Genomic DNA, 13,018 nt, shown 5'->3' on the forward strand with positions numbered 1-13,018 from the left:
TTGTTTTTACTGTCTTCCCCAAAACAAAGCATAAGGTAGACTGGCACACAGGTAATTTTCTTGGGAAGACATTCTAGAAAGCAGTACTGAGAGACCAGGAGAGTAAATCAAGGAAAGAAGATCAAAAAACAATACAAGGATGAGTTACTGAATAGGCCACTTTTAAGGAGACTAGTGCATGATCCTACCAGGACCTTATAAAATATACTACAGAATAATTGTCCTATCAAGGAACAAAGGGAAGAAGGAAGTATATACCACTGGTTCCAGGTTCCCATTCTTCATTAATGGAGAGCTGCTCTTATAGGGACTTGAACTCTCCCATACTTTTAACTGGTCATGCATTTGAAAAGCCCTGAGGCATAAATCAGCGGCATGCAATGCATGCCAGAAAGGAAATGCAGAGTATACCTACAGAAAGCTACTAGAAGCCTGTGCACATTGGTCACCATAGCTGTGGCTGGAATAAGAGATAAGGCCAAGATGGCATGAAGTGGTTCAGCAAAAGTGCCCGATTCATTAATATTTCCAACTGCTTATGAGCTAAGTTGAATTACTTTAATACGGCTATCTGGCTACCGCTGCCCATATATTACCAAAAAAGTCAGGATTAAAAAGAATATCTTGAAACTAAATTGCTAATGGAATAAAATAGGGATGTATTCCACTCTCCTTCTTTGAAGAAAAACATAATAGTTTTAAATAAACAAATTACACTTACCTTCAACAGAGACCAAACACAGTCAATGTGTCCATAAAAGATGCTTCTGTGCAATGCTGTCCATCCTGACTCCTTGTCTTTCACCAATGGATCCACTCCTTTCTCAATGAGCCATTCTAATACTCCTTTCTTCCCACAGGAGGAAACAAGGTGGAGGGCATTTCTGCCAAAGTCATCCTTGATAGTTGCAGCATTGTAACAATGACTGGAGAGAAAGGCCTTAATCTGGTTTTCACTCCCTTTGGTTACCACAGAAAGGACATCCAAAGCATGCTTCAGGGATCGACACTTTGATGTGCAGTCAGGGATGGAAGAATTCATCCTAATTGTTTTTATACTGCTATTTCTTTAGATAAAACTACTTTTTAAAATGAAAAACAGGGCACAAAGGTGCTATTCAGAAAAAATTTATAGAGAATAAATGGCCTGCTTAGGATTATAATTTAAACCCTAATGGCAATAGTATAAAACTATAATCTTTGTACAATTGGTTTTGGCACTTAATCAAAAAAATTATAAATAGCGCTATAAAATTTATATTAAATACAAGTTCGTTTTCTAAAAAGTAAGTTTCCACAGTTTATATATTATTCCTGGATTCAAGCACCAAGGGGGAGTGAGGAGGGGGACTCCCCCTCCACACTGTCTGATTCTTTTAAATATCCATAATTGCGAGGGTGACCTGTAAGAGAAGGGAGAAGGAAGAGAAAGTGAAAAGACAAAATCTCTCACTCTCCTCAAGTATTTCACAATACATCTACCTTCATATTTAAGTGCCTTTAATTCCTTTTTTTTTAAAAAAAGTCTAACAATTTTCACCTTCACATCTATAGTATTCTATACCTACCTCAGTCATCCTCTCCTTTTTTCTAGTCTATTCTTTCTTTTTTCCAGTTAAGGTTAACCTCTAATCCATACTCTGGAGTTCACATTTTTCCTTACAAAACTTTCATTCCTTTTCTCCTATATTTTTACATATTCTGACTATTTCTCCACAAGCTATAAATACACATCTACCCCCTTTATAGGAATCTCATCCCAAACCTTTACCACTTAAAACTGAAAAACTACTAGCACCACAATAACCAACACCCTCATCATTTAATTTTTAAGTCCAGGCACTATGCTAATTAACGTTTTCTCTACTTAGTTCTTCAACACAGGAGATAATAATTACAGAATAGGTATCAAAACAACTAGAGGGCTATATTGAAAAAAATAATTTTAAATACTCTATACCTTAAGCTAATAAAAATTCTAGATGGCTCAAAGGCAAACATAATAATGACATAAAAGAACTAGATGGAAATATAAAAGACTTTTTTTATATAATCTCAAAGTAAAAAATGACTTTCTAAGTATGATCCAAAGTAAAATCTTGCACATATTTTAGAAACATTTTTTCTGATATATCTCCTCCAGCAAGGGAAACAAAAGAAAAAATTTAAAAAATGGAATCCATCAAACTAAATGAAACTATGAACAAAATGAAAAGGCAGCCCACTAAATGGGAAAACATATTCGCCAATGATACAACTAAGGGTTAATATCCAAAATTTATAATGAACTTATACAACTCAACACTTAAAAAAAAAAATCTAATTAAAAAAAGGATCTGAATAGGTACTTCTTCAAAGAGGACATATAGAAGGCTAACAGACATATAAAATGACACTCAACCTCACTAATCATCAGAGAAATGCAAATTAAACCATAATGAGATTATCACTTCAAACCTGTCAGAATCACTATCATCAATAAATCAACAAAAAACAAGTGTTGGTGAGAATGTGGAGAAAAGAGATAAAACAGTGTACCCTGGTACACTGTTGGTAGGAATGCAGACTGGTGCAGCCACTGTGGAAAGCAGTATGGATTTACCTCAAACAATTCAAATGGAACTGCCTATGGCTCAACAATTCCATGCCTAGGAATTTATCCGAAGAAACCCCAAACACTAATTCAAAAGAATATATGCACCCCTATGTTCACTGCAGCGTTCTTTACTAGTATAACAGCCAAGATTTGGAAGCAGCCCAAGTGTTTATTAGATGAGTGGCTAAAACAGCCATGGTACATTTACACAATGGGAATACTACTCCGCTGTAAAGGGAAGAAAATTTTACCCTTTATGACAGCATGAGAACATTATGCTAAGTGAAATAAGCTTGTCAGAAGAAAACAAGTACCATATGATTTCACTCATATTTGGAATTGAATAAAATGAACCAACAAGTAAAATAGAGACAGATTCAGATAGAGAGCAGGCAGACAGCTGTGATGAGGGGAGGATATATGGGAGGAGGGTGCAGGGATTAAGCAAAAATGGGGAAAAAAGAGAAATAACTTGTGGACATGGATAAGTGTGGTGATTCAAGGGGGGGGGGACGGGTGGAGGTGGAAGAGGGTATAAGGGGGATAAATAATGATGAAAAAAATAAAATAAGTTATAAACAAAAAAACGAATAAATGCAATTTAAAACCTACAGGAAAAACATTTTAAAGATAAAACAAGGAGGAAAATCTTCCTTTAGAGTCTCTACAAATCATTAGGAGACCAACAAAATAAAAGTAAAAAAAACATGACCACATTTCTCTAAAAAGAGCAACGTAAATGGATTTTTAAAAAGAAAATCCAGTGTTGTTCAGTGATTAGAGCATCAGCCCATGTACTGAAGGGTCTAGGGTTTGATTCCTGGTCAAGGACGTATAGTTGGGTGGCAGGTTCAATCCCCAGCCCTGGTATGGGAGGCAACCAATGGAAATGTCTCTTTCACATCAATGATTATCTATCTATCTCCTTCACTCCTTCAAGTGAGGATTAACAACAACAACAGAAAAAAGGCTTAGTACATCACACAAAAGAAATGCAAATTAAACTATGAGCTACTATTTTTTTTTACCTATCAGAACAGCAAAGTTTTAAAAGGTTGATATTACTATCCTATATAATAAAGAGCTAATATGCAAATTGTCATTGTGCCCTCACACAGAGGCAGGGGGACCTGAGGCTGCGCCCCCTGCAAGGCGAAAGGCAGGACAACCTGAGGCTGCACTCCCCACCGTGTGGAGCTTGACAAGGGTGGAGTCGGCCGGGTCTGGGTCTCACATGATTTCGAGGTGCTTGCAGTTGGGCAAGGATTTGACCCCAAACTCTGACAGGAAGGATATTTTCATATAAGTTTTACTAATTTTCTTTCATCTCTGATACTTCTATTATAGAGAAAGGGCAAATAGCAATATTAAAATATTTCCTCTATTTCCTTTTAATGTGCACAAATTTCGTGCACCATACTTCAAATTATAGAGTAAAAATTACTAAACGATTATTTGGAGGAACATCAATGAGTTTACTATATGTACAGGGGAAACTTCCATGTGCCAGACAGATATGAAAAATCCCAAATCAGCATTGTCTATTTCTATTTCAAAGTACACTGAAAGTCAGAAGCCCTAAATCTAACTAGTTTTTAACCATTCAATTCCCCATTTGGAAATGATAGTGTAGAATTAGATGATTCCTCGTCTACCTAGCTCCATTTCCATTTTAAGTCTATAAGTTTTATAATCTGACAGTCCTTATAAAAATCATTCACCCTTAAAGTACTGATTTGAACCAGAAATAAAGTGTTTGGAAGTTAGCTGACATAAAGGAAAGCCTCAAGTAGTTCAAAAATTTAAAACTAGCCCAGCCAGTGTGGCTTATTGGTTGAGCACCGACCATGAACCAGGAGGTCATAGTTCGATTCTTGAGGTTAGGGCACATGTCCAGATTGTAAGCTACATTCCCAGAGTGGGGTGTGCAGAAGACAGCACATCAATGACTCTCTCATCATTGATGTTTCTGTCTCTCACTCCCTCTATGAAATCAATAAAAATATACTTTAAAAAAATAAAAATGTTAAAACTGGAACACATAGTATATAGCAAAATTCAAATTCCATTAATCTCAATCTGCTGAGACTCTAATAAAATTTTGTCATCGTCATGTTTTCAGTGTCTTCATAATACCTGAGAAATGAACTACTTATTGGTGAATCACTCAAATCCTACATGAAAGAATTTAAGATTTCACTCTATTACTATAAATAATTTAAACCTTTAAAGGAAAAATTTAAAAATGTTAAATATAAAAGTAATACCATGCTAAAGTATCCTATATAATAATACTACCTAATAAAATAGTAGTATGTAAATTGACCACATATCCACTAAACCTACAAGTCACGCCCACCAGCCAATCAAGAGTGAGTATGCAAATTAACCCAATCAATATGCCTGCAGGAGGCAGTCAAACTTTCCACACACCCTTGGACTTCACCCAAGGCTACAAAGTTTCAATTATAGAAGATAAATAAATCCCAACAAAAATGGTGGCAGCCAAGGAACAAGCAGGAGCTTGGCTCTGCTCCAGACTACAAAGTTTCAATTGTAGAAGATAAATAAATTCCAGATACCAGGATCTCCACTTGGGTCAACAGGGGTGTGGCTGGCCTGCAAACCACCATAGGCCCCTCACCCAGGCCGCCCACACCCCAAGGGAACCTCCACCCTGATCCAGGACACCCTTCAAGGAAAACCAGCTGGCCCCCACCCATGCACCAGGCCTCTATCCTATCTTATAAAAGAGTAATATGCAAATTGACCATCACTCCAACACACAAGATGACTGTCCCATGTGGACACAAAATGGCCACCACAAGATGGCCAGCAGGGGAGGCAGTTGGGAGGCACCAAGCCTGCAAGGGAGGGCAGTTGGCGGGCGATAAAGCCTGCAGCAGAGGACAGTTAGGGGTGACCAGGCCAGCAGAAGAGGGATGTTGGGGGCGACTGGGCCTGCAGGAAAGGGCAGTTGTGGGGGATCCAGGCCTGCAGGGGAGAGCAGTTGGGAGACCAGGCCTGCAGGGAAGGGCAGTTAGGGGTGACCAGGCCTGCAGGGGAGGGCAGTTAGGGGTGACCAGGCTGGCAGGGGAGTGGTTAGGGGGTGATCAGGCTGGCAGGCAGAAGCAGTTAGGGGCATTCAGGAAGGCAGGCAGGCAAGCGATCAGGAGCCAGCAATCCTGGATTGTAAGAAGTATGACCAAATGAACGGGCATTCGCACACCTCCCAAGGGGTCCCAGATTGGAGAGGGTGCAGGCTGGGCTGAGAGACACACTCCCATGCACAAATTTCGTGCACCGGACCTCTAGTCCTATATAATAAAAGGCTAAGATGCAAATCGACTGAAAGGCAGAAAGACTGGTCACTATGTCACGCACTGACCACCAGGAGCAGACACTCAATGAAAGAGCTGCCCCCTGTTGGTCAGTGTGGTCCTGGTCAGTCGGCCAGAAGCCAGGCTCACAGCTGGCAAGCACAGTGGCGGTAGCTGGAGCCTCTCCTGTCTCCATGGCAGCACTAAAGATGTGTGACTGATGGTTAACATATATATATATATATATATATATATATATATATATATATATATATATATATATATATATATATATATATATATTAGAGGCCTGGTGCATGAAACTTGTGCACAGAGAATGGTCCCCTCAGTTCAGCCTGCACCCTCTCCAATCCGGGATCCCTCTTGCAATCTGGGACCACTCCTAACTGTTCACCTGCTTGCCAGCCTGATTGCCCCTAACTGCCCCTCCTTGCTGTCCTGATTGCTCCCAACTGCTCCCCTCTGCCAGCCTGTTCACCCCTAACTGCCACCCCTCCCCCCTGCAGGCTTGGTCACCACTATTGCCACCGCTTGCCAGCCTGGTTGCCCCCAACTGCATCTCTGCCAGCCTGGTCACCCCATGCAGCCTGCTGTTCAGTCATTTGATAGTCCCTCAATAACACCCCTGCCAGCCTGGTCACCCCACACAGTCTGCTGTTCAGTCATTAATGTTACTGTGATGGTGTCCCGGACAATTTGCATATTCCTCTATTATTTATATATATATATATATACATATATATATATATACACACACACACACACACACACACACACACACACACATATATATATATATATATATATATATTTAGAGAGAGAGAGAAGCACATAGAGAATATAAACATTAACATAAAAGTGACTAAGAATTAGTGTTTATTAAAGTCCTACATATTTGGATTCAAATATAGTAATGCCAGCTGTTACCAATTACGTAACTAAGAATTGCATAATCCCTACAAGCCCTCATTTCTTCATCTGGAAATGGAGACAATACCACCAATCTCAGAGTTACTCTAATGATAAGTAAAACTGCTTAGCATGGTGCCTGGCACCAAATACACATTCAAGCAACAGCAACTTTTATTACCATTACTAGTGGCCTGGTGTACAAAATTCGTGCATATTAAAAGAGAATTAATTAGAGGATATATTTTAATATTGCTATTTGCCCTTTCCCTATAATAGAAGTGTCAGAGATGAAAGAAAATTAGTAAAATGTATATGAAAATCTCCCGCCTGTCAGAGTCTGGGGTGCTCCACAGGACCTAAAATCAAGTACCTGCCCACCACCTGCACAGGTTTCGAAAACAGAGACACAGAACCGGCCGGCCCCACCCCTGTCAAGCCCATCTGGACAAGGAGCACAGCCTCAGGTCCCCAGCCTAGTGCCATCAAGCCCCGCCGGGCAGGGGGTGTGGCCTGAGGTCTCCTGGCCTGGTGCCGGGGCAAGGTGCATGGCCTGAGGACCCCATCAAGCTCCGCCAGGAGAGGGGCGCAGCCTGAAGTCCCCAGTCAAGCCCTGTGGGGCGGGGGGCACGGCCTGAGGTCCCTCATCCTGGCCAGGTGCCTGGTCCCTGCTGTTCTGTGCTGTTACAGTGTCCTGGCTAATTTGCAAATTCCTCTATTATACAGATAGATTTCTTCAGCAACAAAAAGGTAACACATTTTAATACCAAAGTCCATGTTTGAGCTTCAGTGCCTCCACACCTGGTCTCCACTAATACTTCTCCAATGAAATCATGAAACCAGTGACCTCCAAATTGTCAAATACTTCTGGGTACTTCCAGTTCTTATCTTACTTGACTTATTTTTGAGTCATCAAGACCACATATTCCTAAGGAATCTAGAAAGGGATGCTGAAAGCATAGGATGTCTCTCCTATCACTTCTTTCAAAGCATTATCATCCCTTCCCCTAACCTTTAAATGCTAGGCTTTCTCTCAATATTTCATCTTCAGTCTTCTTTCCTCTCTACTTGGTATTCTCCCTGAATAATTTCAATCTCTCATGTTAGACTTTAAAGTACACGCTCATAATTCCCAAATCGGTTTCCTGCCCACATGTCTCTCCTAAATTCCAGGTCCATATTTCCAACTTGAGGCCCGGTACATGAAATTCATGCACTCAGGCTGGGTCCCTCAGCCTGGTTTTGCCCTATCGCAATCTGGAAGCCCTCGGGAGATGTCCAACTGGTAGCTTAGGCACACTCCTCCGGTGCAGGCCTAAGCCAGCAGCTATATATCCTTAGAGCTACTGTGAACCTGGCTCAGGGCTTCAGGCTGAGCTGCAGCCCCGCTGTGGGAGCACACTGACCACCAGGGGAAGCTCCTGTATTGAGCGTCAGCCCCCTGGTGGTCAGTGCATGTCATTCCACCATTCTGTCAATTTGCATATTAGTTTTTTATTATATAGGGTGCCAAGTAAATCTTACTTATGCATTCACACAAATGCTTACTAAAGACAAAAAAAGGAAGTAAATATTAAGCATCTATTACATACTGAGTATTTTACAATGCAGATCATACCACCAGTAGAAGAGGAGTTAGAATTCAAACACAGATCTGTTTAACAAGGTATTTCTACAACACTACACTGCTTCTCCAATGCATCCACAATAGAGCACAAGGTAATGGGAATACAAAAATAAATAGGACTTAAATATTTTAAATAAGATGATAGATAAATATAGGATCAAGGATAATACTTAAATGAAAGTATAGCTCATTTAACAACTTCATTGATTGAACAAGATTACCTACTAGAGGCCCAGTGCATGAAAATTCGTGCACTTGGTGTATGTGTGTGTGTGTGTGGAGGGGGGGTCCCCTCAGCCCAGCCTGCACCCTATCACAATTCGGGACCCCTCAAGTAGGGTCCCTAGGCCTGACCTGAGATCAGGACCTATTGGGGCTTTCCTTCCCCTGGCTGCAGGCAGCTGGCCCCATCCCTGCCACTGCCCCTGCCCCTGCTTGCAATCTGTGACCTCTCTCTTCACCTGATCACCCCTAACCACTCTGCTTGCCTACCTGATCACCCCTAACCACTCTGCCTGCCTGCCTGTTCACCCCTAACTACTTGCTTGGGGATGAAGCCAGCCCAGCAAGGGGCCATCTGCTACCTGATCTCACCTAACCACTGGCCTGCCTACCTGATGGCCCCTAACCACTTGCCTGCCTACCTGGTCACCCTTAACAGTTGGTCTGCCTACCTGATCACCCCTAACTTCTCTGCCTGATTGCCCCTAAACGCTTGCAGGCAAGGACAGCTCACGAAGGGCTGTGGTGGGTACTCTGGTCTCTGGTCCTTTCGGATTAACCAGTCTCAATCACTAAAGGATAGCAGTTTGCTAGAGAAGTCTGATTTTATTTAAGCAGGTAATAAAAATGTGGTATCATGACTATAAACCTATTATAGGATAAAACAAACGACTCATAGGAATGGGGAGTGGACAAGAGGGACTTAGGGAAGATTTCCTAGAGGAGATGTTTAAGCTAAGACTTAAAATGAGCACATTTGCCTGGCAAGCATGGCTCAGTGATTGAGCATGGACCTATGAAGGAGGATGTCACAGTTTGATTCTCAGTCAGGGCACAAGCCAAGGTTGCAGGCTAGGTCCACAGTGTGGAGCCCGGAGGAGGCAGCCACTCAATGATTCACTGATGTTTCTACCTCTCTCTCCCTCTCTGAAATCAATAAAACTGTATTAAAAAAAAAAAAAAAAAAAAAAGATGAGCATGTATACCTGATAAATTCAGAGTGGGTAGGCATTTGAGGCAGAGAGACCAGTAGGATTATCCTGGTCCATTCTGAAAATTCCAAGCAATTCAGAAGACAGAAATGAGTGAGGCCTAATATATACACAAGAAAGGACTAGATTAAATATCCTTATCTGTCTTTTTTAGGTATAAAGAAAATGAGCAAGTCAGAGACAAATTTAGGATCTTGAATTGATAAGATGTAGTGATAACTCCCAGGTTTCTTGCTAGATTACAGAAAATTCTTGACTATGTAAATTCTTTGGTAATCAGAAAAACAAAACAAAAAAATTTAAGCAAAAGAACAAAAATTAAAATTAAAAATTTGTTTTATATGTGATACATATGCAATGCTAATAGCTACAGGCAATTAATTGTTCAACCATGAAAACTGGTCCACTATAGCCAGCGGTGGTTGAGCCCTCACAAAGGCTCACAGTTCTACTTATGCTTGGTTAAGAGTTTGGTTATCTTTCTAAAACACAAATCTGATCGTGTTATTCTCTGACATATCCAACCAAAATAAATCAGTATCTGCACAGGCATAACTCAGAGATGTTGCGGGTTCACTTCCAGACCACCGCAATAAAGCGAGTTGTAATCTTTTTGTTGGTGGAGGGCCTTGCCTTCAATGTGTGAGTGCAATACTGTGAAGGGCAATAAAACAAGGTATGCCTGTATGACATGTACTAAGAATAGCTTTGTGACTTCAGGAGGAGGATTCCAATTAGGCCTGGTGACCATGTAGCCCATAAAGCTCAGGATCTGAATGCAGAACACCTGAACTGGTAACCCAGCTACACCACTAACTAGCTAAATGAGCCTGGGAAACACACCATTTCCTAAGTATCAATTCTCTCATTTGTAAAAAGGTGATAACTACCGGTATCTCCTTCTGAAAAATAAATGAGACAATTCATATGTAAGCAACTAACAAATGTTTAAAAAAAAAGAGGGGGAGAAAGGGGACATATTGGCATACAGGTCAGAAAACGGCTCAACCAAATCTTTTACAGGTCTGCCAAACTTGCCCGTAGCTTACAAACGTAATAAAATCTACCAAAACGTTCATGTGTCCAAGCACAGTGCTTTACATCAATTAACTAATGTAATCCTCTTGTATTGCCCTTGAATCTATGATTAGCTCCATTTCATGGTGAGGAAACTGGTGTGGAAGTTTAAGTAGCTCAAATAAAAATCACACAGGAAAAATAAATAAATAAATCACACAGAGAAAGGGGGACTCTATAGATTCTACCTATTCTACTCTTCCCAAAAACACTCTCTTAAAATGCAGTTGGGAAACCTTCGATGAAAAATAAAATATTGCTGTTGGGGGGGGGGGGGGGGAAAGTCACCCTTCCTTGTAGTCACAGAGCTGGGTTCCCACTGCCTACAAACTACTTTAGGGCCTGACAACAGGATACAAGAGCAGAAGCCCTCTGGGTCCATCCGCTTCCTTTTCGCACCGTCAACTCACACTGGATTCCCGCATTAGCCTCCGCGGAGCGGGCTCCACCTGTGCCACCCCGGGAAGGGGTAGATACCCCTGGGGGAACGGCCTCAAACTGCAGGCTCCCGGGGCCGGGACGCGGCACAACTATCTGAAACTCGCAGAGGGCGGCGTGAGAGGGCGTGCCGGGCAGGTCTCCAGGGCAGCGCGCCGCCCAGCCGCACCATTCACTGCGGCGGGCAGCGGCGGGAAGGCGGCTCCGGAGCCCGGCTCTCCGCCCGCCCCGCAAGGTCTCGGCCGAAGCCCGACAGCCGGGGCGCCGCCGGGCGCCCTCCCCGCGGCCCGCCCGCCCGACCGCACCCTCCGGGGAGGGAACGCCGTCCCGTTGCCCTCCCCTCCCGCCATCCCCGCTGGCGGGACGCGGCCATCTGGGCCCGCTGCGCGCGGGGCGGCGAGCCCCCCTCACCAGTCGCTAGATGAAAGCGCGCCGGCGGTCTCCGCGGGGTGCGCACACGGCCGCGCAGGGACACATCCTCAGTGAAGGCGGCGGGAGGGACCCGAGGGCGCCAGCGGGCAGGCAGGCCCCGGACCGCGGGAGCTGCACACGCGGCCGGACCTACAGCCGCGACTACCGGCACCGGGGAGGGGGGGCAAGGAGAAAAGGCCGGGGCGGGTGGGACCCGGGAATAAGGCGGGCGCTGATTGGCTGGGGCCCGTGGCTGCCTCCCGGGGATTGGCCCAGAAGGCCTCGCGTGGCGGCACCTCAGCCGTGGCCTTTCCCCGGAGCCCGAAGGGAGCGTGACCTGCGGGCCTTGGGGCGGCGGGCGCGAGCCGGGGGCGGGGAAAGCCGGAGGCCGGGGCGCAGGGCCCACAGCGGGGGGTGGGAATGATGCCCTTTCGGGGTCTGCTGTCGCCGCCCCAAGAGGAAACGTTGCTCTCTCCCGGCTGCTGGAGACTCGGAATTGAGGATAAGCCCGGTGGAGAGACAGCTCTGGAGACCTGGCTGAATGCCGGGCCAGCAGCCACCACAGCAGAAGTTTGGCCCAAAGGCCAGGGATCTTGCCCCGCAGTGGTCCCTCCCGTGGCCCTGCGAGTGGGCTCATGGAAAGCCATAGGCGTCGTCCCGAAGAGACGCAGCCTCGCCCCCTCCGGAGCTGGCTCCTGCACCTAGATTATCGGGGAGTCACCCCCTGGGCCACTGCCCTCTTGACCTGCTGCCAGCCGGGTCACGCCCCTCGGCGCCTGGCGCTAGGCTCGCCCTCCCCTTTAACTGTATCCAGTGGAGCGTTTAGAAGTGAAGGAGGGGGAAAAGGTAGGGAGAAAAGAAAATAGCCAATAGTAGCCAGTAATCAATACTGGGAGACCCACTGGGAACGCTGCGGAATGGCTCAGACAGTAGGCACTCGGTAAATGTTTGTTCAAGGGGGGAAGGGGAGGGGTGGCGGTGTGACTCAGAGCAAACAACCTAGGAGCTTGTTGGCCATAAGCTCTGCCACGCTGTCAATTTGGCAAACCCTGCAGTCTCGTCTACAAAACGAAGGAGTTGAACTACATTTCTTAAGGGCAACCTGTTCAGCTTTTTTTTTTCTTCTTCTTCTTCTTTTGGTAGGCTTCCTTGTGGAAGCCCAAAGCCATATGGCTGCTTAGGGAGAATAGCTAGCTCTCCCGTTGCCCTTTCCAATTCAATATTCTTGCTCTTTACCCTTTATTCTAGGTGCTCTACTTCCCACTTTAACATGTAACAAAAAAACAAAAAAGGTGTGTAATGTAAAAGTTGAGCGATTTTGAAAATAAACTATAAATACAGGGTGTGGCAAAAGTAGGTTTACTGCTGTTTGTATGGAAAATAATAAATTGATACAATGATTAAT

General features: G+C 44.2%; 1 protein-coding gene across 1 annotated transcript in view; it reads right to left on the reverse strand.

The window, feature by feature from the left end:
- The window catches only part of IBTK (inhibitor of Bruton tyrosine kinase), a 76,577-nt gene extending 64,797 nt beyond the window's left edge, over window positions 1–11,780 (reverse strand). The window contains exons 1-2 of the mRNA XM_084889258.1: window positions 11,614–11,780; window positions 722–1,403 (exon numbers count right to left, since the gene is read on the reverse strand). Coding sequence (XP_084745384.1) covers window positions 722–1,042 — 321 coding nt within the window. The 5' untranslated portion in view covers window positions 1,043–1,403; window positions 11,614–11,780. The remainder of the gene's footprint in view (window positions 1–721; window positions 1,404–11,613) is intronic.
- Between the last annotated feature and the right edge of the window lie 1,238 nt (window positions 11,781–13,018).

Source organism: Pipistrellus hanaki, assembly GCF_964339955.1.
Source record: "Pipistrellus hanaki genome assembly, chromosome: 7".
Lineage (NCBI taxonomy): Eukaryota > Metazoa > Chordata > Mammalia > Chiroptera > Vespertilionidae > Pipistrellus > Pipistrellus hanaki.